At 40.6% G+C, this 27,026-nt stretch overlaps 1 protein-coding gene across 4 annotated transcripts in view; it reads right to left on the reverse strand.

Moving 5' to 3' along the window:
• ITGB6 (integrin subunit beta 6) overlaps nucleotides 1-21,861 on the reverse strand; it is a 44,890-nt gene extending 23,029 nt beyond the window's left edge. The window contains exons 1-8 of one of the 4 annotated variants that reach the window (XM_052675474.1): nucleotides 21,703-21,861; nucleotides 20,090-20,924; nucleotides 12,913-13,078; nucleotides 5,422-5,486; nucleotides 4,879-4,955; nucleotides 4,022-4,101; nucleotides 1,441-1,645; nucleotides 84-330 (exon numbers count right to left, since the gene is read on the reverse strand). In XM_052675474.1, coding sequence (XP_052531434.1) covers nucleotides 84-330; nucleotides 1,441-1,645; nucleotides 4,022-4,101; nucleotides 4,879-4,939 — 593 coding nt within the window. In that variant the 5' untranslated portion in view covers nucleotides 4,940-4,955; nucleotides 5,422-5,486; nucleotides 12,913-13,078; nucleotides 20,090-20,924; nucleotides 21,703-21,861. Of the gene's footprint in view, nucleotides 1-83; nucleotides 331-1,440; nucleotides 1,646-4,021; nucleotides 4,102-4,878; nucleotides 4,956-5,061; nucleotides 5,200-5,421; nucleotides 5,487-12,912; nucleotides 13,079-20,089; nucleotides 20,925-21,702 lie in introns of those variants that run through there. The other 3 variants (XM_052675473.1, XM_052675475.1, XM_052675476.1) reach the window with 3 other exon arrangements.
• Nucleotides 21,862-27,026: the final 5,165 nt, after the last annotated feature.

A 27,026-nucleotide genomic window follows, 5' to 3' on the forward strand; every position in this document is an offset into this window, starting at 1 on the left:
TGCAAAATTGGATTTTACCAGAAGGATTAATATTATGACTAAATGTTGGCATGCAAACAAAAACAGGTACTTTCCCTGCCTACCTGCAAGGGTTGTTTATTTCTTCAGATGTAGTTTTGATAAATGGTGAAACTGGTTTTTCAACAAAAGATCCAAAACCCAGTCTGAAGTTGCTTGTCAGTTTTGACATTTCTTTGGAAAGAGTTGAGCCTAATTCTTTTATTGTATTCAGGTCATCATCCATGGAAGCTGAAAGATCCATGAGGTAATAGAGGTCAATTGGATAATCTTCACTTTGCCGAACCTTGATCTGGATTGTTTCTTCATGTCCTGTGAAAGTCACGGGAAGATGGGATACATCTTAGTACTTATAAGAAGTAATAAGCAATGGTGCTTAGTTCATAAACTTATATATGGCAAGAATTATTTAGCACTTTAAGCCACCTGTGCAATTAACAAATAACTGGTCAGGCACTGGAGCAGCTTCCCAGGGCAGTGCTCACAAACCCAAGCTGCTGGAGTCTAAGAAGCATTTGAACAGCACTCTCAGCCATATGGTCTAAATTTTGGGTGGCCCTGTATGGAACCAGGACTTGGACTTAGCAATCCTTGTGGGTCCCTTTCAACTTGGGATACTCTATGATTCTGTAATAACTTTACAAACTCTCAGGCAACAAAAATCTCAAACTGGCTGTCTAGAAAATTAAAAGCAATTCTGGTGTATTTTCTAAACAATTCCTCAGTAAGGCCCTAGTTGTAGACTCGGAACTGATGGCTGTGATTTAAAGATATGAGAACATCCTTTCAGCAGTATGCACCTTCAGAAAATTTAGATATGAAGATCATTAAAGCTAAAGGAAGCACTTATGGGATACGCCACACACATTAAAAAATCAGAGTGTGTACCAAGTTTTACTCTCAGTTGTAGTACTGCAGTATGACCTAACTGGGTGTTTCTTATGTTTTCTTAGTCCAAGCATTACACAGGAAAAGAATCACATCTCAAAGACCCCAGAGTAGGTATAGAATGCTTCCATAAATGTCACTGCTACCTTGTAAATCCTCAAAGCAAGATTTTTATACTGCCTCTGAGATACGCTGTCTGCCAGATCTGCAGAGGGAGAGGCTGAGAGACAGGGCTGGAGAGACATGGGGGCTTTCCATTCTTTCACAGCCAACTTATTTCCCAGAGAATGCAAGAACTGAACATTAAATCCTTAGTTTTGATGATGGATCCAGCACTTCTGAAAGTATTCCTTCCAAACTTAACAATTATCCGATGAGTCAAACAACAGATAATTTCAGATTGAACATCAGTATTTTATCTTTGTCTTTTTTTTTTTTCCCCACTAGTCTGAGTGTATAACAGTATCTCAGTATACATCACGAACAGGAAAATAAAATTAAAAAAAATCTGCATTTATGACCTGAGTGACTTACCTGGTCGCAGCCTGAGTGTTAATTTCTGGGGAGAAATCTGTGTGACATCATAATTGTCCTTCTGGGTTGCTATAGTTAGAGGTTTGTTTCTGTGAATTTCCACTTCTGAAATGGGAAATTCAATCAAATTCAACTGGCATCCTTTTGACAAAAGGTTTTCTGGGGTATCACACCTCCCATGAATTCCAGCTGAGTCTGTGTAATTCTAAAGCAAACAGGAAAAGAGATGGATGAGTTAAATATATTTACTGACCAGCCACCAGCAGCAGCTGACAAAAGGTCAATCGAATGCCAAAGAACTAGAAACAAAGGTGCAGATTATACAATGAGTGCAAACTAATTCAGAAGGAGATCTAGAGGGCACCGAAATCTCAATTTGCCCTTCGTGGGTCATGTCCCACAGGTGTATAATTAATGTAACTTACACCACTTTAGTGTCCTGGGAAAAACTACTCTACTATTGGGGAATGGGAATTATGCCACTCTCACTTGGCTTCTTGCAGCTCTGGGAATGGGAACACAAAGCCCTTCTGAGCCTGTTGTAAGCAAAACACTTACAGGTCTATCTCACAAATTCACCAGCCTTTCCTAAGCAGTTTTGAACTGCTGGTGGAACATCATTTAATAACAGGAGAGCAAATAATAAATTCCTACAGATTCTGTGAGAAAATGGAGGCGCGGTGCACATAATTCTCCGGACTCCTTGTTTTCCTTTGATCTACTCTTTCTCCTCAGCCCTTATTTTACTAATTCATTGAACCAGCAAACACCACAGCTCCCCTCTTTCTCCAGAACTGATGGGGTTCCCACTGCTCTGATATGCCCACTCACATCTGGCTCAGCATCCTCCTCCACCTCCCTCCCCCATAGAGGGAACTGCAAGTCTATCGATATCACCTGGATATCTTGCAGTTGGTTCTGGTTCCTCATTTCAAAGCACTTGACATACAATTCTCCCTGCAACGCAAACTCACATTTCAAATACAACATGGGCATTATCCCACATAGCAGTGAGGTTAGTGGTTTGTTTCATGAAGAGGCTTTGATGCTTATTACCATTTCCTAGAGCTATGTCTAGAATTTAGACCTGCAGGCCAGTCAGTTATCTCCTGAATTGAAAACTGTTATGGTCAACCAGACTTTTTGACAAAAGCTGGGAAGTGCCTGGCAGAACTAACATCAGAACACCTCCTGCCTCATTGATGGCCGTGGCCTATGGCATGGGACAGCTCTTTTCTCCCTGGTTTGGCTGAACTGAGATTGCTTGCCCATTACACCACAAATAATATCTCATTTCAGTCACTGAGGAACTTTCTACCCAAAGCAAAACATATTCACTTTAAACTTATTAAGAACAGAAAACTTATTAAGAACAGAATTCAGCCTCTCCTTGTAATCAAGACTTCATCACTCATGGCTGACACTTGTCAGAGAGCTCATGTATTTTTGTGGAAGCGACACAGGTGAGAACAGCAATTTATCGTGCTTCAGACCAAATCTGACAACCTTGCTCAGAGAAGACTCTCACCAACACCTTCTTCACTGCACAAAGATCAGTGTTACAGAGCTTTCACAGGGAGAACTATACCACCTTCTGTAGTTACACACTTTTAATTGCTGGCTTTTTGAAACGTGCATGCAGAGGCAAACTCATGTTTCAGATATACCTAGAAGGCACATTTTTCTCCTATAGAGGATTTTTTAAGTCAACACGTTGTTTTTCATTTTCTCAATGTATGTGGCAGTATTTCAAATCCTGATCAAATTTCAAGAAAATCCTGTTTTTGTGGCTGACTGCAAACAGAAATTCCTGAAAACACAGGAGTTTCCAATGTTTTGTTGTTGTAAATTGGGTGGGTTTCTTTTTTTATTTTTGGAGTGTGTTGTTTTGTGTGTTTTCCTCCCATGGTAACATTATATACAAATTGCTGAATTATATTTAGCAATCTCCTTAAAAAAAAGTATTCTTTGATCTTTGTGAGTTACTTCATACAGCAATACAGTATTCCTCATCTATGTTATTCTGCTATTTTTAAAAGGTGGGAATATTTTCTGATTCACAATTCTGCTGCTATCATGAAAAATATTCAATTTCTCACTATTTCTGGCAATTTTTAAATTACAATAGCTAACTTTCTTGCCAGAATTAATTAACTAAGACCCAGAAGACTTGCTAGGAATTATGGAGGTATTTATCACCTTTCACGGGGGAAAATTTTAAAAGCAGAGATGGTAATTGGCTTGCTCAGAGTTACACAGAAAGCCTGTAAGAGTTCTGTAGGAAACAAATCCAAATATTTATGTTAAAGCCCTATGTTTTAGCCAAAATACTCGCACCTATGTCATAATTAATTAGAAAACTGACACTACTGTCATATTTGAAATCAGCCAGAACTGATACTACAGATATTAATACAGCTTAAAGTCTGTATTTGAATTTCCCTTTTGATTCCTAGGAAGGCTTCACTAAGCACTGCATGCGTTACAAAATCATGGGCTAACCCAGTTAAGTCAATACTTTGTCACTCAGAGCCACTACAAACATTTCAAGTTTTACTTTGAAATTTTTGGTATCATCTACCTCTTGGAAGCACCAAGCACAGTGCGGTCCGGAAAGCAAACAATCTTCACAAGTCACTCCACTTTCCTGAGAACAGATCCCTAAGTTTAAATCCAAGAAGACAAAAGGCTATTAATAATGTGTTTAATCATTCAGTCCGTGATGAATCTGCTCACATTGAGAACATAGGAAGCAAAAGCTATAAACATTTAGCCATACGTAGTGTTACTGATAAAGCCCTTCCCTAAAGATAATATTTCTATTGGTAGAACATTAACTCTCTGGGAAAAACAAAACAAAACAAAGAAAACAGCAGCAACACAATTGCTGATAATTAATATACTTCTGCATGCTTTATAGGTACACATTCACTGAGAATATAGGAATGTGCTACTGTGTTTGTTCCAGTGCACTTGATAAAGCTTTGTGTTTGTTTGTGGTACGGGGCAAAACATTGCCAGCATAGCCAAAACACCAACAGAGACACCAAACCACAGATGTACACATGCTCACTCTCTATACCTAAAATTGCTTCACCCAGGTCTGTAAATTCTTGATATTATTTTAATTTTTTGTGAAAGTACTGGTGAAACATTGAGACCTTGTACGGTATTAAGTTTCTCAGTGGATCAAACAGTGATTAGTATAACCATAACTACTCGGCTGCCTACCTGTTTCATACATATCGTGCTATGCAATGCCCACATAAATCATAGACAAATTCACAGGGCTGCCCTTCAGCAGCATGTCAAGAAAACAGTCGTCAAACAGAAAGCAACAATTAAATACAGGAGACAAAAAACTATTTCATATCAACTTAAAGCAAGAAACAAAGCAAAAATGGTTTTGAAATGCATCTCACTGCCCCTGAGTCTTACCTTGCACATAATTATTTCTTTGCAGAAATAGGAAAAAGAGGCAAAGCAATTCAATCCCCATTCGTTTTCAGTGCTGGCTGTGTGACAAAAAGTGTTAGCGTGTTAATTATAGTCCACGGAAAGGCAGAATGTTGTAAAAATCATCATACATTCCCAAAGTGTATGTTTTCAGATGTCACCTACAATGGACCGCAAGGAAACTTCAAACCTATCAGCACAGAGCATGAATGAAAATGAAAACAACAGCTACCTGGGCAGGTAAAGACGGCAGGCTGTACATAGAAGTAACCTGAACATGGTTATCACTTCCTTGTTTTCCTGTACTCCTTATAAGGTATACAATCAGAAGGAAAATTCATTCAGGTGAAGACTTCTGTCAATTCCAGTTACTCTGGGTCCTAAAGCAACCCATCTGAGAACATTTTTTTTTTTTTTTTGTGCATGTCTGCGTGTGTGTATTGAGCCACTCTAAAACAATTCCTTTAATTGTTCCCTGAGAGAATACGTTAAGTAAGAGGTCGTAAGGTTGCTAAGTGAATATACCTGGAGAGATGTAAAAATCCCATTTTTTCAGATTCCCTGGTGTGGAGGGAAGCTTGTAAAGGCAGCTGTTAAAAAAAAAAAAAAAAAAAAAAAAAAAAAAAAGGAACAGAAATTATTCAGTTGTCACAGCTGAGGGCTGGATCTTGAATAACCTGGCTTTGGTTATTCAAGATACAGAACACATTGATTTTATTAACATTGCAAACTGGAAAGGAAATGCTGCAATTGTGGCTTTTTCTTAATATGCAGAGGAAGGAATAACTGCATTCCCAGTTCTGAAACTGACTTGAAAAAAATCACTTCAGCTTCAGCCCCACAAAAGTGCCCAAACATTCAGTAGCACTATAGCCCAGATAAAAAAAAATATAAAGATATTGCTATCTCTTCCCCCTCCAACCCAACTAGAAATGGAGGCAAAATATACAGTCCTTACAACATCATTAAACAAAATTAAATGTATTTTTCCTAGATTTCATCTAGCTTTTATGTTATGCTACTCTTGGTTTTGAAAACGATTGGTTCAGGGCAACTCCTTTCTCATTGTGAGGATCTGCAACTGGTCTACACACTGCAGTGCAAAATTGCAATTTCATAGTTGTATTGCTGATGTGTCCTAAAAACATATAACCTGTTTTTCCACCATCAGAAATCCCACCAAAGCAGCAAAGCTAGCTTGTGAAACTGAGCTGCACTCATTGTGAAAACTGACAGGATCAGACCTCTCTTTTCAAACCTGGTTGTAGCTGCAATTTTGGGGCAGGATGTGACAGTAGGGATAGGTCTATACTAGTAAACCCAACATGCCTGGAAGAATTCCTGGGTATGAAGGCCAGCTGGCACGGAAAGAACCACGTTTATGCTTGCAAATTGCCTATTGGGACCGTTCTAGCAACCAAATTGTGCCCAGAAATTGTTTGCAGAGAGTGTTAATTGGAAGAGGTCAAATTCCTGCCAGGGAAGCATTTTAACAGTTTCATAGCACAGAGAATCTCATTCTAGTGCCTGGAAACATTCCCAGGCACATCCGATTTTACTAATATTTACACAGTCCACAGGTAGTTTCATAGCAGCTCCAACTAGATTACGTCAAGCCTACCTTTGCCCTGTCCTCATGCTCACACCCCTTGGCTCTTACTGGTGTCCAAACAAACAGTGAGCTGATTCAACCTCATCCAATAAAAATCCACACACCTTCTGTAGGCGGGCTGATCTTTACCTGGCTGAGTTCCCTACCCTCAGTCGCTGCCCACCCCAGTGTGAGCACCAGTTTGAAGGGAGAAGGAGGCAGACAGAGCTGGCAGAGAGGTGGGAATATGGCAGTTTGGCTACAGCTCATCTTAGACTGTTGTGGAACCACACCTTAACATTTCTATTTACAACAACATTCCAAAGTCTCCTTCAATTTCTTTCTATACTTAGGAGTGTCTTGCTCACCTACGACAATTTCTTGTGGCATGAAAAAAGCATCGATTAAATTATGTTCTCTTAGGTGGTGAGGATGCAAGTCTATGGAGGACAATGTCTGTAGTACATGAGGTCAAAAAGAAATGGAGTCGACTGAAAATGTTTGCTCATATGAAGACAAAATCCTACTGTAACTGCCATCCAACACATTTTATTTCCCTGTCTTTAATTTGCATTTGTGTGCGTGTCCTATAATATTGTTGCTATGCCTACAGCCTCTCACAGCTCCAAAAAGCTAGTGCCTGCCCTTCCAATGTTGGAGTTCACTTTGCAGCTCTTACTAGCCTCCGGCAATATGACAACACCTCAAAGAGTGTGCTCAAAGTACTACGTGGCAGTCCTTCAACTACCAGATACCAGACACCAGCAGTCTACAAGGGTAAGGACCAGCCAGCTGAATAGCTGGCAGTTAGAAAAAGTTTTCAGATTCAAAATACCAAAATTTTAAAGAAAGAATTACACAACCTACATAAAACTTACAAATACTGTTTGACATTATTGGTTTTCTGTTTGTGTAGTAACATTTTACATAGGTCCTGGCAAGGACAGCACAGCTGGGGGCTAAATGCCTGCCTCTGAGTGGGATGGCTGCCAAATCTGAATTAGTCTTGTCTTCAGTAAAACAAATAAGTTTCACCAATTTATTGAAGACAGACCTCTCCAGATTGTCTGTAGAGCAGAGAAATAAAAGGACATGGCAAAACAAGTAACAACAAAAACAAACACACAAAAAAGAGAGAAGAACCAAGTTTCATTTTGGCTTTTAAAAACTCACACAGTGAGAAGATCATAGGACTGGGCACTGACAGAGGCACAAGATGATAAGAGAAGTCTTGGGCAAGGCAAAAAACAAAACAAAACAAAGACAACTGAGTGTGAAGCAGATGCAACTTGTTTCGCAATGTCACTAAATATCCGATGTGTTATCTAAAGATAATTCAGCTAGGAAGTTCCTCTACTAATATATTGTTTTAATGGCTTGAGCCGCTACACGTGCCAGAAAAAATGTAATCTGGAGTAGTCATGCTGATCAAGTTAGGATGTGTAAAATCTCTGGGATCCTGGTATTGCTTGATTTGACAGCAAAATTTCCCTTCTTTAAGAAGTTATGTAATACAGTCTTGTTCTGTTAACCCAAATTAGAGGGATCAGCCCAATGAGGGAGATTACATTACAGACAGTGCAACTATTGCTGTTTTTATTCTCCGCTACATGTTCATTTTGGAGCAAGTTCTGATCTTGCTTAAATCAGAGTTACGGTTTTATAATGACAGATTGCAGCAGAATACAGCTGTTATCTTGTATCTTCAGTATGAGCAATACTGAACAATGCAGGTCTGTGCTTCTTTAAAAGGTAATAAAATTTCTATAGGATAAAATCTTTACTGCATATTTTTCCCCATACCTGGCATTTATAATACATGAAGATAGCACAGAAAGATATTCTGGTCATCCAGTCAACCCTTAGTACGTTGACCAAGGAGAAATCAACATTGAAGAGAGAGAGAGAGAGAGAGAGAGAGAGAGAGAGAGAGAGAGAGAGAGAGAGAGAGAGAGAGAGAGAGGAAGAAAGAAAAAAAAGAAAATGTTGTGGATAGGGGATAAGAAATTAAAACAATATTAGCCTCAAGTTGTATTTCATTAATAAGTGTTCTTTCCTCTAAAAGCAACGTGTAACGTTTCTGACAAACTGAGCTGAATTCACTGGTGAGTCTGGTGATGGGTCTCTAAATGTTTCACAATGGGAGGTGTTTACTTTCATTCAGATCTAAAAGTTACTTCATTTCAGAAAAAAATATCTCCTGCAAATAGCGTATAAACTGAGGTAGTGTGATTGCACAGACAGGGAGACCAGATCAAGAGACAGCAACAATTTTCTCATGCTATACCAGACAAAACCTGCAAGAGGAGGCACATTAGGTCCAAAGAATGTTTAATGGTCAACGTAATGTCCCAACCTCATTGGACCAAGGAAAATCTCTTGAATTAGAAGAGATGCATACGGAGGAGAAATTCCTGTAGACAATCTCTCAGACTCATGGCTCTTAATTTGCAATGTTCATCTCATATGCACTCTCACTCTGAGAGCCTAGAGTAAAACTGAGTAATCTAAAATCTGGATGTTTCGCAGGATGAAACAGTTGTGTGGATATTTACAAAGATGGGGGAAGTGCTTCCTGCCCTTCAGAAAACTTCTGGTGTTTTCCTGCCCAGCCCTGTAGAAATGGAAGCAGTGAGATGGAGATCAGAGTACAGGTCAAACTTTTTTGACCAGAGAGATTGTAACTGAAGGATGTGCAAAAGTCTACCAAAGAAGTGATACAAAGTAGATACAGCTTCTGTAGTTACCCACTGTTGTTAATCTGCGCCAGGATAGCTGGGTGTAGCTGCGACAGAAAACAGCCCCAGTCCAAAGAAACCACTGTCAGTATTTGAGCCCTGCAGAAACGACACAGGGTGTGGTAAGTGGAGATATGAGTGCCCAGTAACTGAGTTCCCATGGTTTGACTTCTAGTGGGCTGCAAGAACTGAATGGCTGCAGGTTGGGCAGGAAGGTTTCCCTGCAGCCCTGTGACTCAGGCCATGACTCATGCTTCTACCTCCTCTTGTTTCCGGCGCAGCGCACTGCTGCTACACAAGGGCAGACTGAAGTCAGCAAGCCACCTCTTAGTGAACAGGGAGGAAATAGGAGGGATTGTTCACCAACTGTGCAGCAAACAGCAGGCAGACAACCCAGAGTGTTTTCAATCTGTGTTTACCTTACTCACAGCTCTGACCAAGCTTGTCACAGCCAAGGCTGTGAGCAAACCTTTGTCTTCAGTTTTCTTTGCGTGATTTAACAGTCTGAAAGATTTGTTTGATTTTCAGATTTGAATAAATTCTCACTCAAACCCAAATAGTCAAACCTCCAAATTGCACCAGGGCTCAAATGGAACTGGTAGAAAACCATGTGGTTTCCAGCTGGGATCTTCACCCAATCCACAGCATTCAGAACACACCAGGAATTTCCACATGGCCTACTGAATCTGTTCTGAGCTTCTGTTTGATTTTCACAATTGCACTACACATCTATTTCTCTGTGTTTTAAAAGCAATGCTCGTGGGACCCCAGAGCAACATTCAGTGCTGTGCTGGTGGTTGGGATGGCCCTGAGCATCAGCTCCACAACATTTAACTTGACAGTAAGGGTGACAGAGCACTGGGACAGGCTGCCCAGAGAGGTTGTGGAGTCTCCTTCGACAGCAGTATTCAAGACCTGTCTGGATGCCTTACCTTTGCGACCTCCTGTAGAGTACCTGGGTTAGCAGGGGGGTTGGACTCAATGATCTCTCGAGGTCCCTACCAACCCCTGCAATTCTGTCAATCTGTGACTATTAACTGTGCATGATGTCAGATCTCTGCACATGAACTAGAGAGCTCTCTGCAAATGCCCTCTTTCAGATGTACACTGAAAGCAAACTCTGCCTCCTGTCCCTGTTACAAAGGCAGTCCTGAGACACGCAACTTCAACTGCATAGCAAGAAGTGCTAAGGGTGAGCAAGATGAGCTTGGTGACAGTGCTCTGCTTTGGAAAAAGCCAGTAGGAAATAGTAACTACGATGTATTCAGATCTGACTTATCTAGATGTAAATTCAAAAGTACCAGGCTGGGATTCAATCACTGTTTAAAAGTACTTTTTTTTTTCCACTAGGATCTCATACAGAGAAAATGTATTTATACTATAACTGACCTTGTATACTTAGGGGTACAGAACTCCAGTGTTTTGCTGAAACACGGGGACTGAAAAACATTAATCTAGAATAGCCAGAATAGATAGTTCAAGTCGGCTCTCAGACAGCTGCTACAAATGGAGAAAATGGGTTGACTGAAACGAACTGGATTTATGAAACTTTCAAAGAGTTTTTCTGAACTTTGGAAGCATGGTTTCTATTCGCAGGCATGCTGAATTCGGCACTCTCCTCCTGCCTGAGGGCCCGGGCTCTTGGTGGAAAGAGATGGATTTGGGGTTTCAGGAGCTCTTCGTGCAGAGTGCTGCCATCTAATGGCTGCTCTGCTGCTCTGGAGCAGAGAAGGATTACCTGGTAATCCTGTGGGCATAAAGATGATCAGTACTAACTCCACTACTGCCCATGGGCAATATTTTGTCTCACTCTGTGTTTTAGAACTTTTGGAAACAGTTATACCTTTTTTTAAAACAATTTGGTCGTTTATGTTATTATCTTAAGGTTATAATTTTTTTTGTTAGCATAATATTAAACACTTGAACAAAAACCACACCAGACCAAGAACATGCAAATAAAACCATCACTAGATAAAAATAAAATCAACTAACTCAGTTTAATTGCCCTGAGTAACACAAAAATTATAAGGCACAGCATGTTTCCCTAACAATGCTTTCCAGGAATTCCAAATGAATCATGGAATGGCTTGGGTTGGAAGGGAACACAAGGATCCTCAGACTCCAAAGCCCCTGCCACAGGCAGTGTCACCAACCACTAGGTCAAGTACTGGATCAGATACAAATCCTATCAGTTATATTTGATTGATATCTTCTTCTTGCTCCAGGTATATATGACAGCACTGCCTTGCTTTGGCTGAAAATTTTACAAGACTGGAATGACTGTAATGTAAAACAATTAAACATTCTTCATCCTTAATATTTTGCAGCATGCCAGCACATCACAGGAGGCCATAGAGTCACGTTTTCTTTATGAACCAATAGATTAAATAGATTAACAAAATCTTAATTAGATTCTGTTAAGATTCTAATAGATTAGAATTAGATTCTAATTCTAATAGAATTAGAATTAGATTAATAGAAATTTCAAACAATACAGAATAATAACAGAGTACTATTACAGAGTAATAGGAATTACAAACAATAACAGAAATTTCAAAAAATACTGCTGTTATAGTAACATCATAAGATTGCTCAGACTGTCTCCCTGGCACAGAGGCAAAGAGAAAGTGGCTCCACTCACCTTTATGCTATGTGCAAGAAATCAGCGAATTCTGTATTATCCAGTTTTCAGGCAAGTGAGTTCCATTTTGCTGCAATACTTTGACTCACACAGGTTTGTTCCTGTTACTCTCACTGGAAGAGTGTTTCAGAGACTTCACTCTTCTCATGGATGGAGACCCTCTAAACTCCAGATCGACTAACTTTCAATTTATATCCATTTGTTCTAGTGACAACATTGTCTGGTAACTCAAATAACTTCTTGCCCTTCCTAGCATTTGCCCTGCCCTTCATTCCCCTCCCCTGGATGTATTAATAGAAAGCAATTGTATAGCTCTCATTCTTTGTTTTGTCCAGCGGTACTTCTCCATGTTTCTTCCAATGTTCCTTCTGAATTATAGGGGCAGACTCTTCCAGGATTCCAGAAGAGCTCTGACCACTGCCTCCTACACTGGTGTCTGTCCTTGCGTACTCTTCACTAAGCCACCTACAGCCTATCTAAGGAGAATCATTTTTGACACTTCCACGGCACCGTTGCAGCTCTCTGAACATCCTTCCATGGCTGACCAAGACGTTATGCCCCTTCTCCCATCCCCTTGCTGAGCACAGTTTGTAACAGAAACCATTTCATTTTATGTTAAATCCAATCCCATACCTCCAGCTCTCCAGTTCTCCCACTCCATCTTTGTAAACGTATGGATGTTTTTGGTGCTTGTTTTTGAGCTCGCCACTTTTATCAGCAACAAAAGCATTAATAATTTCAGAGGTTAGCTGAAACAAGGATGCTTGAAATTCTGTCTGTAACCTCTAGGTAGCCCAACAATTCCCTTTTCAGAACAGATGGTATCCTACATACATATTCTCAGCTCTTATACATTTTATCAATTATTGTTTTCATCCCATTCTACTCTGTTTTATCCACACATCTTTATTTATTCTTTTTTGCAGAATGTATATAACATTAATTAAGGTTAATTAATGAATCTATAGGTGTGAGGTTGCCTCTTCTCTACTCTTCTCTCCTTTGTTTTAGCAGATCTTCTAAGTAGAACTTACTTCTGTACTTACAATTTAATTTGCTGCTTCTTGCATCATTTCAGGATGGGTTATGGACTTCATCCCACTCTGAGCCTACCTTGCTCTTTGGATTTAATTTTCAAATTTGAAATGTTTGTTATTACTTCTACAGATGCTTCCCATCTTGATTCCATTTTTCTACATGATGTATACCATTCTCTTCACAGAAAAGAAAAAAAAAAAAAAAGGAAAAGAAAATTCTTTATTTTTGGCAGTATCTACATTATTTTTGATCCCCACTCCATCCTTATCACATACCAGACCTCTTTTTTATCTTTTTGGTACATGAAAATTTTAATTTTCAAATTCAGGTTACAGAAGGTAAGTATTAGCATATACAATTGCACTTCTCTTTTCCTGAGACAGTTTCTTCCCCTATAGCTTTTACTCTTTTTGCTAACTTCTATTACCTTTTACTGGGGATTTATTCATCCAGCAAAATGCTAATATCTTTTATTCTTTACTTACGGTGGGAAGTGCAGATTTGTTATAATTCACATTTAATTTAAATAAATCCTGATGCTCAGGTTTGGAACTTCCATCCATGCGACATCACTAGCAGTTTCTCTAGTTTCTCAAAATTTGTCCTTCTGAAGTACTGTATTTAACATGACTATTTTTGTTTATTCTTTCAAATATTTTCAATTGAGTTTAACTTTAGTGAGGCTATTTTCTACAACCAGCTGCTCTATGTCATCAGTACCTAACAAAGACCACCTAGAATAGCACCATACCCGTCCAGTGATTGCTCAGTGATGCAATCTGCCAGATATCACACCCTGGAATAACTGACTGCTGTTATCAGTAACATTTTCTTTTTTTCTGTGCCATTAAAATTTTCCATAACGACACAATGCTTGGAAGCTGAAGTTTAGTCATCTCTGTTACAGATATGCATAATCATTCTTCAGCAGTCCTTCAGAAGACCCTTATTTGCCTTATGTTACCCCAGAACTTCTACAGCTTTTGTCCTGCCCTCATAGTCTCTGCACTGTGCCCAAGTGATGCCTTTGTGTCTCTGCTTTTGTTTCTAGCCTCTCTAATAGCCTACACATCAGTTTAAAAGCATACCAGTCACGGATTATTCATCTGCCATGTTTTGCTGTCCTTGAGAGATGCAGGGCCCTGCACTCCTAGCCTGTGTCTCCTTGCACACAGTTTTTGTATACAAATATCTCAGCTTGGTGGTTATGACACTGTGCTTCCTTTTTTATTTTAAATGTCATTCCTCACATTCCTTTTACTCCTGACATCCAGGACATTTGCCTCACGTTCTCACCCACATTAATGCTTATTTTTCCTGCCCACATTGCTTCCATTTGACATTTCTTTCTTCCCACACCATTTCCTGCTTTTCAGATCCAGCCATGGAATTTATTTACAAGCAGCCCCCAAGCTTCTGTCCTATTTGCTTTGCTTCCAATCTTTTTATTATTATACGCATATATAAAGGTATATTGTTTCCACATATTATTCTGTAGTACTGTTACATGATTCAATTATGTTACAGAATCACAGAATCATTTGAATTGGAAGGGATCTTAAAGGTCACCCAGCCCAACTCCTTGCAATATATTGCTATCAATTTCAGCAATCCTAATTGCAGAAAAAGAATACCATGCATGCGCAGATGGAGTTCAACTGCTTTCTGTGTAAAATCTTCTTTCCTCTCAAAAGAGAAATGCTTCACAACGCTCCCCATAACATCAATTCTTAAGACATCTGCTACTCTTTATTATCCCACATGCTTTAACACACCCTCTTCAGGAACGGAACTCTGTGGTGGATTTTCCTTCAGGACAAACCTATTCAGACATATATTCCCATTTTATGTTCTTCTCAGTGCTCTCTCCTTTCCCCCTTCATACTACAGCGTGAGGTGATGTAAGGTTCTTTCATTCCAGAAATGACAGCGTTGTCACAGAAGACAACACGGCTGTTTTAAAAATGAAAACAAACAAAACAGCCTGCATACACACACTGTGTATGCATTTGACTGGAATAACATTATTTTAGCTCAAAATTACATCATAGTAGTGCTAATGACTTCATGTATATGGGGCAGTTTTAAAACAGCTTCAGATAAGAGAAAAATATTTTTGAATGAATGAGACAGAGTGAAAACTTTAATACACTTCTGAACTTGAGTTCAACGGTTTAACAATGAGTAATGTTAACAGTAAGAAGTCTCATCAATTCTCCTGGAGGGCTTTTAGTCATTTGGAGTTATCCATTACCTGAAACTATGCGAACAAAAACATTCAAAGCCAGCCTACAAGACATTGTTGTGTTAGGGAAGGAATGCAGACACTGAGTCATGGCTGCAAGTTATTCATTACACAGCAGTCAGTTATGATGCTGTTTTTTCCAGCTTTACTCTTTCTTTTGATTTCCCATATGTCACTGACCTGGTGAAGGACCAGGACCTCTTTAAGTCAGCAAAGTCAGCACCCTGACCACCACAACCATGTGAGGCACTGGGGAGTCTACCTCAGGGTCACTTTACGAAACATGTTAATCAACCTGACAATTACCATGTGAGATATGAGAGAAAGAAATGAAAATCTCTGCATGGATTGCAAAATGGCTCAGAAACGTTACAGACAAAACCTGACAGTCAATTATGCAATTTCTTCCAGAGAAGAAGAGAAGTCTTCCAGCATTCATTAATGAAGAGTGAAAGCTTTAGAAATGACTACACTGGTAGCTTTAGCATCTGAAGAACTGGTTCAGAACTAATTCAAGATCAGTTTGCACTCCTGACTAATAAGATTGATGCCTGTACAAAGCATGCTGAATGCAATTTGGAAGAGGCATCTGAATGCCATTTTAAATTGCAGATCAGTCACTATGCTCAGTAACATTCAAGAAGAACAGGAGAGGTCAAGGAAGAACTCAGGCAGGTTAAATTCTGGTGCTACGGCTGAGCCCAGAGAACGTGCCGAGCCATCTGTGTGCTATTGGCAAACCTGCAGGGGGCAGGGAATGCAGCTCTTTTTCTCATGCTCAGGGGGAACACCTTTCTCTGTGCTTTTTATAGACACCATCAAGAGGAAAGAGACTTCAAAGTTAGACACAGCTTAGTACAGTGGCTAAGTTGTATATCTCAATTAATTTGGCAAAATTCAAAGTTATGGCTATTCCAATCTTGTTCTGTAGTGCGTCACCTTTCTTGCACACAGGAAAACCACAAATCCCAATTCTGTCTGTTTCATGTTAAGCTGAAGAAAAAAAATGGGACAGCAGATGACCTACAAGCCAAAAACCTGTTAATAATTTCAAGCAAGATTAGACAATGAATAGCCAGCAACAGAACAAATGTGCTAGGAACAGCTTGTAGAAAGTATGGGTTTTTGTTCCTGTGATGCCATCATTTTCTCTCTCATTTTTAAAAAGCTAATCAATATTTATGATTTAAAACCTACAGAAAAGCAAGGTCACTGCAAGCTTTTTATTCTGACTACAACAATTGAGTTCCTAGAACCTGTTGCTCACTCTTCTTGATATCCATGTAACACCATATCACTGGTAAAGCATTCATTTTTACAAGGTCTTCTTCAACTTCAGTTTGCCCACGTGAAGTAAAAAACCTATTTTTTTCCTTCATTCTCAACTCACTGTGTAAGTTCTCTTATGTTACTGATTTATTCTTACCATTCTTGCTGTGGTATTTTTCTCTTCTCCTCTGCTTCTTCCTCTCAGTTTTATTTGTTATGTTTAAATGTCAAGCAACAACAGTCTGATTTAGCTAGTGCTTCTGAATTTACATATTAATTAATCTTTCAAGACTTGACCTTTGGCTTACATTCTTCATAGCAGATTATTTTATTCATGATCCCAGTACTGTGCTCGTTCTACCACTGTACAGATGAGGATTGGTCAGGGCAGACTGCTCCTATCTTGCATCCCAAACCAGCCCAGGCTCAGATGAAGTACCACGAGCTCCCGTCTGGGTAGCCTGTGGCTAAGAATCTTTCAGCTTATGTTTTCTATTAATACTCTGAATAACAGCACAAGCGTCACAGAGCCCTCATTTCTACAAGAGCAACAGGTAAATGCTGCCATAACACAACAGTTCAGTATTTGGAACAGGGGATTTCCAAGTACAAGCCTGAATGCCTGAGCAGAGAACAGTCAAGCACAAGGGATGCAGAAGCCAGGAAGCAGTCAGAGGGGAAGCAAAGCTTGCTGGAGCAGATTATAAACAGCCAGCTGAGGTATTGGCAGTAGTTTTATCATCCATTGCTACTGAATCTGAGGAATTGATGCAATTATGGCACTGTGGGGATTGAAGAGGGCAGGAAACACCCCCTGGTGCTGCTAAAGATTGCTGCTACAAGTAGCTTTCCTGCCCTAGGGGAGAGAGGGGGACAGCAGCATCTGCACTCCTACACTTTAGATGGTTCTGCTAAGCTAAAAGCTTTTCCTTAGGAAAAATTAGGGGAAAAAGCCCTTTGTTTTATTAAGGAAAAGCAATGCCTGTATGACCTTAACAAGACTCCTCTGCAGAGGTAGCCAGGAGATTCTCTCACAGCACTGCTGTTCCTGGGCACTCTGGCAGGGGCTCATTTCAGTAGCAGCTTGTGCTAAAGGAAACCCCGCTATGTTCAAGCTCTACCTCCCAGCTGACAAGCTTGCAGATGGCAGAGCACTGCCTTGTCACAGCCTTCAGGCAGTTGGTGTCAGCAATGGAAACAAGCCCTAAAGGAGAAATCTGTCCTCAGGTTTGCACCTCTGTATTTCTGAGAAAGGAATGAGAGCCACTGTGAGAGAAACGTTGCCCTGTTCCTGCAGGTCTGCTGAACTCCCCGCAGCTACTCTGCTGGGTGCTGGAAGAAAGCACTTAAAAATGCATTAGGGATAATCTGATGCATTAATTTGTAGGATTTCTTAATGTATGAGATACCAGAGAGCAACTCAGACAGGAGTTCTGAATGCTGTTGAAAAGCTGACCATGTCACAGAAGTCTGATTTATGAGACATATTCCTATCCTCCTAATCTTTCAAAACAAAATGCTGTGAACAACAGTACAGGCATCTTTTGAGATTCCCCCAAAGCCCTTAGCAGACAGTGTGAATGCTTTAATTAAGGCTTTGACAGAGAAGTAAATCAGGACTACCATGTCATTTTCCTCCCATGGCATGTTTCTACAAGCTGATGCAGAGTGCTGGGTCGGTGAGATATATCAGTATTATAAGGCACACCATGTGTCAGGCCAAACACATTAAAGGCTGATGTTAAATTTTAACGTAGGTCATGAATCACTCAAACTTATTCAACCATCCAGAATTAATATGAAATGAGAAGTATGAGTAACAAGTTTGGTGAGGTTTCTGTTAATGTTGTTTTGGTTTTATATAGGCAAGAGGATGAGGAGTACGAATAAATGTTCAGATCAGACCAAACTGACTCTGCTCATGTAGGAATGGTGCAGACATTTAGATCACGGTGAAAAGAAACTGACAGTTGCATTTTATTGGAAACCTCATTGTAGCTCTATGAGAACTAAAAGTCTGACAATTTGATATAGGAAGAGTCTGTTAAGAACATGAAGTTTGTATTAATGGACAAATTGAATGTAAAAATGCCATTTAAACAAAGAATAGGTAATGTTCTAATGGCATGCTACTTTACCAAGTTGCTCTCTTTTTGACCACCTACTGACTTCCTTAGCTAGATTTTCTCATGGAGTGTCCAACTGTAAAATCATTTTGATTTAGATCTCAACTACACCACTCAGTCATGAAAACACAAAGCAGAAACACACTCTGCTTGCCTTCACTGACACTAATCAAAGACCCTACAAACTGTAATAAGTATTAACAAGGTCTTATATTTCTGTACTTTGAACAATGTGTTATCATGATTCATGGTTATTTCTCTCTATTGTCATTATATCTACTGGTTATATTTCCTTCACAAGTCACCTCTGTCTAGACCAGTGCAATTCCTTACAAAAACAAACAATCATTACCAGACATGCAAGCTCAGCTGGGCAAATATGTGACGTTCTCTAACATTTCTCATCAGATCAACAGTTTCCCTTTCTATTTCCATAGGATAGAAATATTCTGTTCTTACAAACAATAAGTTTGATTTCCTCCTTATTGTACGATATATGTTGAAGAAGCATCTCATGGTAACAGTCCCTCTTCCTCCACATTTTTGCTAAGTCTGTGGTACTTCAAAACTTACATCTAGCACTGAGGACAGCATAGAAGCATTCACAGAGCTCTACAGCTATGCCAGAAGCAAGAACTTTCATGGCATCCTGCACTGCCAAAGCTCTACAGTGAAAGGCCATTGTTTAGAAATGACACAATTGTTAGAGATGGTGGCACAGCAAAAGGAGCACTGAGAGCATCACAACCAGAGATGTAAGTAACAGGTCTATTCATAGAAGTGCTTTTCCCCGGGGAATGGAGGCTTGCGAGTGACTTCATTAACTCTGTCAGCAGACAGACTGCACTGTGCTGGGAGTGAAAGGGAAACAGTCATCAGATGTCCCCAGCCACAGCTGAGGAAAGGCACAGAAGAGATAACTGGCAAGTGGTTCTTTCCCCCCATCCGGAAAGAGTTAGTCACATCCCTAAATTTACTGCTTAAATTTCTTTCCTTTTGGCAAAGCAATCTTTTTGTGTACACACTCACTGTTTGCACAAAGGGTGCTTCTGCTGACTAAATGCACTCTTGGAAACTTCCCAGGTTGTGGAAGGTGGGGTGTGAATTCCAGATGGGTTGTTAATTGTAAGGAAACCCTCCAAATATCTAGGCATTTATTACCTTTAATAGCCAAAGACACCCAGCAAACCCCGTAATCCATCATTCAGCGCTGTGCTACATCTGACCTCTTCCATGCTGTAAATCTTCCCTGCCTGCACAGCCAGCAGAACATGTGATTTCTGTATCTCCAGCACATTTCTTCACAGAAGAAGGCTTGTACAGACCAGGCAACATTTATCCTTAGAGCTCCCCCACTCTTTGCTGCCTTAAAAGTATTCATCCCTTCCAAGCCTACCCCGAAGTTGCTGAGTATTTACCCGAAGGCTGTTGTCATGTTGTACAGATCACAATAGTAGCTAGCAGCTGGAAGCCAAAACATTTTTTATACACAATCACCTCCTACTTTATCCAAAACCAAAGATACAGAAAACAGTGTCTGCTTACCGCCCATCCCCTGGTACACTTGAGCATTTTTGGGTGCAGAGCAGACCTGTCCAACACTGCAGCAGTTGTGCACAGCAGCTCAGATTCCAGATGGATCACAAGGAGCTTCTCTTTCTGTGCATAGCAGTTTGTTACTCCTTGCAAGCCCCGCAGCTGAGACTTCTTCTGGAGAGCATGCTCTGTCCTATTGCTCCTAACTTTGGTTTTCCCCTGTGCTCTTCACACTCACTGGGTGCCTGAATTTCACAGATCAATACTTTGGTTACTGTCCATTTTCTAGGTTCCACAGAGTGGAAAACATGCTATCTTGTCTAGAAAGTTTGAAGAAAAGTGGCCTAAAATGCCACTGGTCAAAAGACCTATTCTTTCAGAGGAGGCTCTGATAGCCCTTCGCAACCAATGCAGCTATTTATAGGGATGGTGACAGTGTGTCTAACCCCACAGCACAATGAGCATGAGACGGTCCGCACAAGATGTGATGATAGAGGCCATTCATAAAATCAAAACTGGAATTCACATGCTGAATGTCAATAGCGATTTAAGCAGCCACTTTCTTGCCTCACTCCCGAGGGAAGAAATAAAAGTCCCATTGTCCTGTTCACAATCTCTCTGTAATAATGAATCCATCAGCAGAGTGAGCAATGTTGAAGCTATTCTGATTTTTAGAAGGTCTTTTTTTGTTCACATAATTCTATTTTACTCTCTTCCTGAAAGTCAGTGTTTCTGTTTCCCAAACATTCTCTCTCCAGCCAGCTCACATATGTTTTCTCAAGGTATTTCTTTCCTATAAACCAGGCAGTAGGAGCAGGAACATCCCAGTGTGCATCTCATTTCCCTGGGCAGGGACAAAGAGACAGGGGAAGCAGTGTAAGGAAAGGAAAAGCAAACAGAACAGGCAGGCTGAGGTCAGGATCCAGTCCAGACCCCAGTGCAAGCTTCAGAGCTCCACTACAGACCTCAGCACCAGTTAGAGACCCCTCACCACCAGTGTTGTTGCAATAAATACGACCTACTGCAATAAATAAAGCTAAACCTGATCTCTGTCAGCCCCAAGCATGACTTCAACAGCCATCCCATGTACCTGGGGCACAGCTGTTCTGGATTACATCCAAAGATGGGAAGGAAAGAAGCCCCTTGCTGTAAGCTTTGGAGGCTGCTGGGGTTACTCTAATAGTAGCATGACCAATGCTTGTATTTGGTCTTTGATTAGACATTTCTTTGGGCCTGAGATGGCTTTCTCTTAAGTGCAGCTTGTAGTGTGGTGTGAGGGGAGTGGAAGGCCATCTCTACCAACACCTGCTGAGGTGGTTCAAAGGGAAGGGAAAAGGCAAGTGAACAAGAGACAGGAAAGCTTCGGGGAACTAGACATAGACCAAAAGCAATGTCAAGTAACATCAAAACAGATTGCTAAGTTGCATTGTAAGAGAATAGTCCCTTATGACAGGCTGGAAAAAAGTGGTGGAGAGCAAATTTTACTAAGGAGGAGTAGGAGCAGTAACACTTGTTGCCACCTGCAATGCTATGATGTGATGGAAAGTACATCAGTAACAGCAGGATGGCAAAATCTTTCACCACAGCAAATGAAAAACAAAAGAAGAAAAAAATCTACTTACTTTTAGAAGGGATCATATAAATAGGAACCTCCAGCAAAATGCCCTCCTGTCCACTGTCAACCCTTAAATGAGGTCTGGGAAGGGGTGGTTCCTGGCTCCATCCCTTCTGGTCACTCAATGCACTGCATGCACCTGAGCTTACCTGGGTTGGCCCTGCCTTCCCACCAGGTGCTCAATCACTGCTTCTTAGCATTTCTGCTTAGCATTTCTGCTTTGCATTAAGGCTTTCTATTGATACATCCCTGGGGAGCTAACTGATGCCTGAAGTTCTACATCAACAGCTGACTTGAAGGCCAGAAGCATCCAAAGACCATGGATGTGGAGGGACACAGCAAGAAAACCCACCGTGCTGTGGTGGGCACTCCCTGCCCACCCCTGCCTGTCAGCAGCCTTCAGTCAGATACCCATCAGTCGTGGCTTTGGCAAGGTGTGCCACCAAGCAGCATCTGCCACATGCCAGGCTGCAGTAGGTCATTAGAATCAGATAATTCATTACAACTGATGGAGTTTGTTGCTGTTCATAGCATTTTTATTTACTGAAGTCAGTGTAATCTCATCCTAGGTGCACCTCCTGAAACCCTCCTTTCACTACAACAATCAAGATGCATGGGTTTTTTTGCTTTACTTTTTTCGTGTAATGATTTCAGGAGGAGAGGTACAAAAGCCAAGAAAGCAGGATGCTAGATGCAGGGACAGAATGTATGTCATCTCATTAGTTTCCATACAGCACCCAAGTACAAGCAGCTCAGCTTGACAGTGCCTGTTGTGGTACTTATGATTATTAAACCAATTTAATACAGAGGTTGCTGCAAACAGTAATAGTGAGCCTTGCCGTCTCCCAGGGCTGGGCTGAGACAAGGTGAAGAACGCAATGGTCATCAGCAGGATCAAGACAGTGAGTGGCTCTGGGGGTAAACATTAGAGCTGTCTCACCAGCAGCACATGAAAATGCATTTAAGGTTGTTTTGTTTTGTTTTGTTTTTTTAACGATACTAAAAAAAGAATTCGCAGGGAAAGGGACAGGGAAAGACTGAGCCCTTCCAGTACAGACAGCTGAATTTTGCCTTCGATTCCTGGAGGAATTTACAGCTAAGAACTAGAACTGAGTTTGTCCTTAGATATGTACATCAGGGAAAAAAGCATTTTTTTCTGCATCCATGCAGATGAACAATGATGGAAAATAGGAAGGGAAGAAGAATTTTGTTAATACACGTCCTAATGACAAACAATAAGTAAGACCTGAAAATACTTTCACTGTAATAGAAAGCAGGCTCTCCATCCCTGGAAATGCACTGTTTTCCTTCAGAGCAACCATTCATTCGTTTTATAAGCTGCCCTGAGCCTCACAGCTGCAAGAGCAGTGGTAAAGCAGAGGCTCTCATATGCAACAAACAAATTACATCTGAAATTACTTTGGACAAACTCAGTGATACCAAATGCCATCACCACTGGTGGCCATTCCCTTCACCAATCATAGGACTTTGTCCAGGTGCATCCCTGGAATACCTGCAGCTGGAGGTCCAACAAACCCCCATGAGAACTTCATCAGAGCACAGAGGATAATTTTATATATAAATCTACTATGCAAAATTAACTTACGGAGTTACCTGAATCTTTTCTGGGACCAATTCTTCTGAGCTGTACATATTTATATGAGATCAAAGTTACGACCAGATATCTCAGGCCTGTCTTCCCAAAGATATTTAACTAATCTGTGGCTGAGACTTCAGGCAACATTCATGCTAAATGAAGTCACATACAATTTTAGATCTCGATGGGCACTCGATTTGTAGATAAGAAAGGATGCTGGAGGTGATGGTGGTAGCAGCTCGTATGTTATTACTTTTATTACGGTACTGTCTCAATCAGAAACAGATCTCTGTGGTAGGGATCACGTGAACATAATTAGACACTACTCATTGAAGAGAGACACAGCATATGAGAGAAATTCACAGCAATAAAGGCAAATTTTGGGGTGTATACCCCACACAGAAGTTTCCAGAAATGAGGCATGGTAGTGGGGATGGGCTGAAAGGATCCTAATGCCTGTAAAGGAACAGCAGCACAATGCTATGTGGGTAGAGGAGGAGCGTGTGTGATTGACAGGAGTAAATGGGTTTCAGTTCTGCTCTTTGTTAAAGAGCATCCTTCACTATCTGTCCCAGGTTGAGTACACTGCAACCAATCATCAGAACAGAATCTGGTATTAAATATGTCCGGCATTACTTTATCATAATCCTCAGTGAAATGGAAGGCAGCATTAATAGCCTCAAAGAATGAAAGACGAAAATATAGATTATCCAAAATCTATCCAAATGTTCATCATTGTTCAGACATCTATCTGTTGTGCCCTGCAGTGAGTGACTATGGGTGTTGAGTGGGACTGAGGCTTTGGGAGATGTCACAAACCATTGCATTTTTCAAATCATGCTTTATGCAGTAAAATATCTGAAAATGCCAAAATGGGATCAGGCTTTACAAATTGACTGGAATATCTTTTATTTTTTAAACATAAAGTCAAGAAGGTTGAAGTGATGCATAGCTCCAACAACCCTGAGAAACAGCTAATGTGTAACTTCATACGTACTGCTTTCACAACCAAATCAATCTCTGGAACACCTCGCAAATTGAAGGGCACGCCAGGAAACCTTTCATGTGATTTACACAAATCATCAAAAGACATGAACTGACTGATATTTCAGAATGAATTGCATTCTCTTTCTCAGAGTCAGCATCAATATTTCAGCTAGCAACTTACTGGAACCATATTGTCATTATTTATTTATATATATATTTAATTAATCAGTTGCATTGTTCTTTTATTCCTACCTGCAAATTACAGCAATAATGGGAGCAGATGTAGACAATGCGCTATGCAACATTTAGCATTACTTACCATTCAGGACAGACCTTCCATATCAGAAAGCACAGAATGCATGGCCGCACCCACTGTCAGAACAACCCTCCTAGACTTATCATTTATCTCTATCGTGGTAATAAAGAGATTCCTGACATTTTAGCATTGAGAAACCAGAAGTAATACATTAGTTTTAATTTTCCACTGCTACTTAAACATGAATACATATGATAAAGCACATAGTTTAGAAAACCATGAAGATAGTGTCCTATCCAAATGACAGACTGCCTGGTTGATTTACATGTAATACCAAGTGCTCATATGAGAAAAGGTTAAAATTAGATTGACAAGCAAATGTGCTACCAGACTGCTGGCTGACAAATGGCAAAGTTATGCCAGCGTATTACTTATTCTGGAGGCGCCCAAGCAGCAAGCAGGAGATAGTAATTCTTGTGCTAGAATACATTCACGTTCAGCATAAACAAAGAGACCCCAGGGTCTGCAATGAGAACATATTAACTCTAAGTAATTTCTGTCAACAAATAAGTCACTGGTAAAATCTTATTATTAGATATGGAATCTGAAAGACTCATGTTTTCTGAAGTCAAGAGCAGGCTGCTCCACTGTCATTCAAATGAGATCAGAGCAATGCCCTACAAGGACCACACTGTTCTTCAAGAAGCTGGCTATTGTGCTGTTCCCCTTCCTCCCAGCACTCAGACAGTGCCCTCACACATCAGCCGTGGGACTTTTAATGGCAGCTTTTGGGCCACAGCCTGACTGCATCTTGGTCAGTGTAGGGAGCAGTCTGATTATCACAGGGCCATGGAGTCCTTTGAGCTTTGAGTCCTTAGAGGCCACCTAGTCGAACCCCCCACAATGAGCAGGGACACCTACAGCTCCATGCCCTCTCCCATTTCTTAAGCAAATTCTGCTGAGGCCCATGCAGCCAGCTGCCTTTAGCTCATTTACAGGCATCAATTGAGGAAGAATTTTAACTTGCTTTAATAATTTGCAGCTGGATAATGGTGATAATGAACAATTAATACCCAGATGTGCCTCAATTTGTCTGCAAACTGGAAATAAGATTCTGAAAGAGATGAAAACAAGTTAAATTACTGGCAGCTGCTTCTTCATAACTCATCCTATACAGCCTAATTAGTTACTACTCGGAAATAAACTTTTATTTTTGTTTCTTTATCAGGTGGACAGTACAAAACTGGATCGTACTCCCTTTGGCATTAATGAAAATTCTGCAGCTTACTCCCATGGAATTGCAGGTTGGCTGCAAAGTGAATTTCTCTATATGCGAACATGAATCAATTAAGATTTTACAAAGCAGATATTACTTGAGCCTACCCCTCACTGGAACAATTTTTTTGACATTTTGTTAATATGAAGCTATCCTAAATCTTTAACAGACCCAAGCCCATTTGCCAACCTGTTTCCTTAGGGAAACGTGTTCTAATTCCTTTTCAAATAGCCACGGCAGACAGCATGTTAGGGGAGGGAGCTAATTGTCCCCATTAGTCATCACCTTGTCAGGATGACTGGCAGCCAGGAGACATCAGGCATGCTCGAGGAGCTGTAGCCAGTTAAGATCTCCTCAGCGTGCACTGAGAGACACCTCAAGGTCTGCTGGCCCTTGGTGACACCTGGAAAACCCATCAATATTTTATGCCAGGTCCTTAAAATTTCCAGTAATATTTTTTTCTTCTCCCAAAACTACTGTCAGGTAATGGGGAGGGGGAAAAAAGGTGAATCTGAGGTTTGAATCACGGCATGGTCCCACTCTAGCCTCCTCCCCTGAGGTATTGCCCTCATATATGAGCAATGGCTGGGGACATGCAGCAGCAATTTGTTACAATCTGAAACAATCCGCTAGGGTGCAAAATAACCTCTCTAAAAAGAGCAACCATTTCTGGAAAAAAAATTTTGCTTATTGAAACTATGAGATAAGGAATGGAATTTACCACCAGGCTTCACAAGTAGCTGTCGGGAACAGCTATTAAGGTAGGAATTAGACAAAATTCAGATCTCACACAAACAGTTGTAGCTCAGCAAGTGCGCTCGCACTGACAGGCTGGTTTCAGTCCTCCAGGCAAGAGAGGCAAGAAGTGAGAGACGCTTGCAGAGCATCTGCTCATGAGATCAGACAAGTCTGTCTTGTTGGCAGAGCTATTGTCCTTTGGTCACACCAATCCTAATTTGAGTCCTGCTTGCAGCAGCATAGAAAACCTGTGACAAACATAGTCACGCTGGCATTGTGGTGGCTGCCAAAAGGAAATCACTGCGAATACTCGAAACTGCAAAGGGGGAAAAAAAAAACCACAGAGAAAGAAAGCTTTCAGATCCAAAGTTTGCAAAAGAAATGAAGATATTGGACTTTTTATTTTCTTCCCCAGTCCTGCTTCCAAATAAAAAGAAATCCTCACAAATTACAAACACATGCCTGGATCAGGTCCTT

The sequence above is a fragment of the Tympanuchus pallidicinctus genome, unplaced genomic scaffold (assembly GCF_026119805.1).
Source record: "Tympanuchus pallidicinctus isolate F22 unplaced genomic scaffold, pur_lepc_1.0 scaffold15, whole genome shotgun sequence".
NCBI lineage: Eukaryota > Metazoa > Chordata > Aves > Galliformes > Phasianidae > Tympanuchus > Tympanuchus pallidicinctus.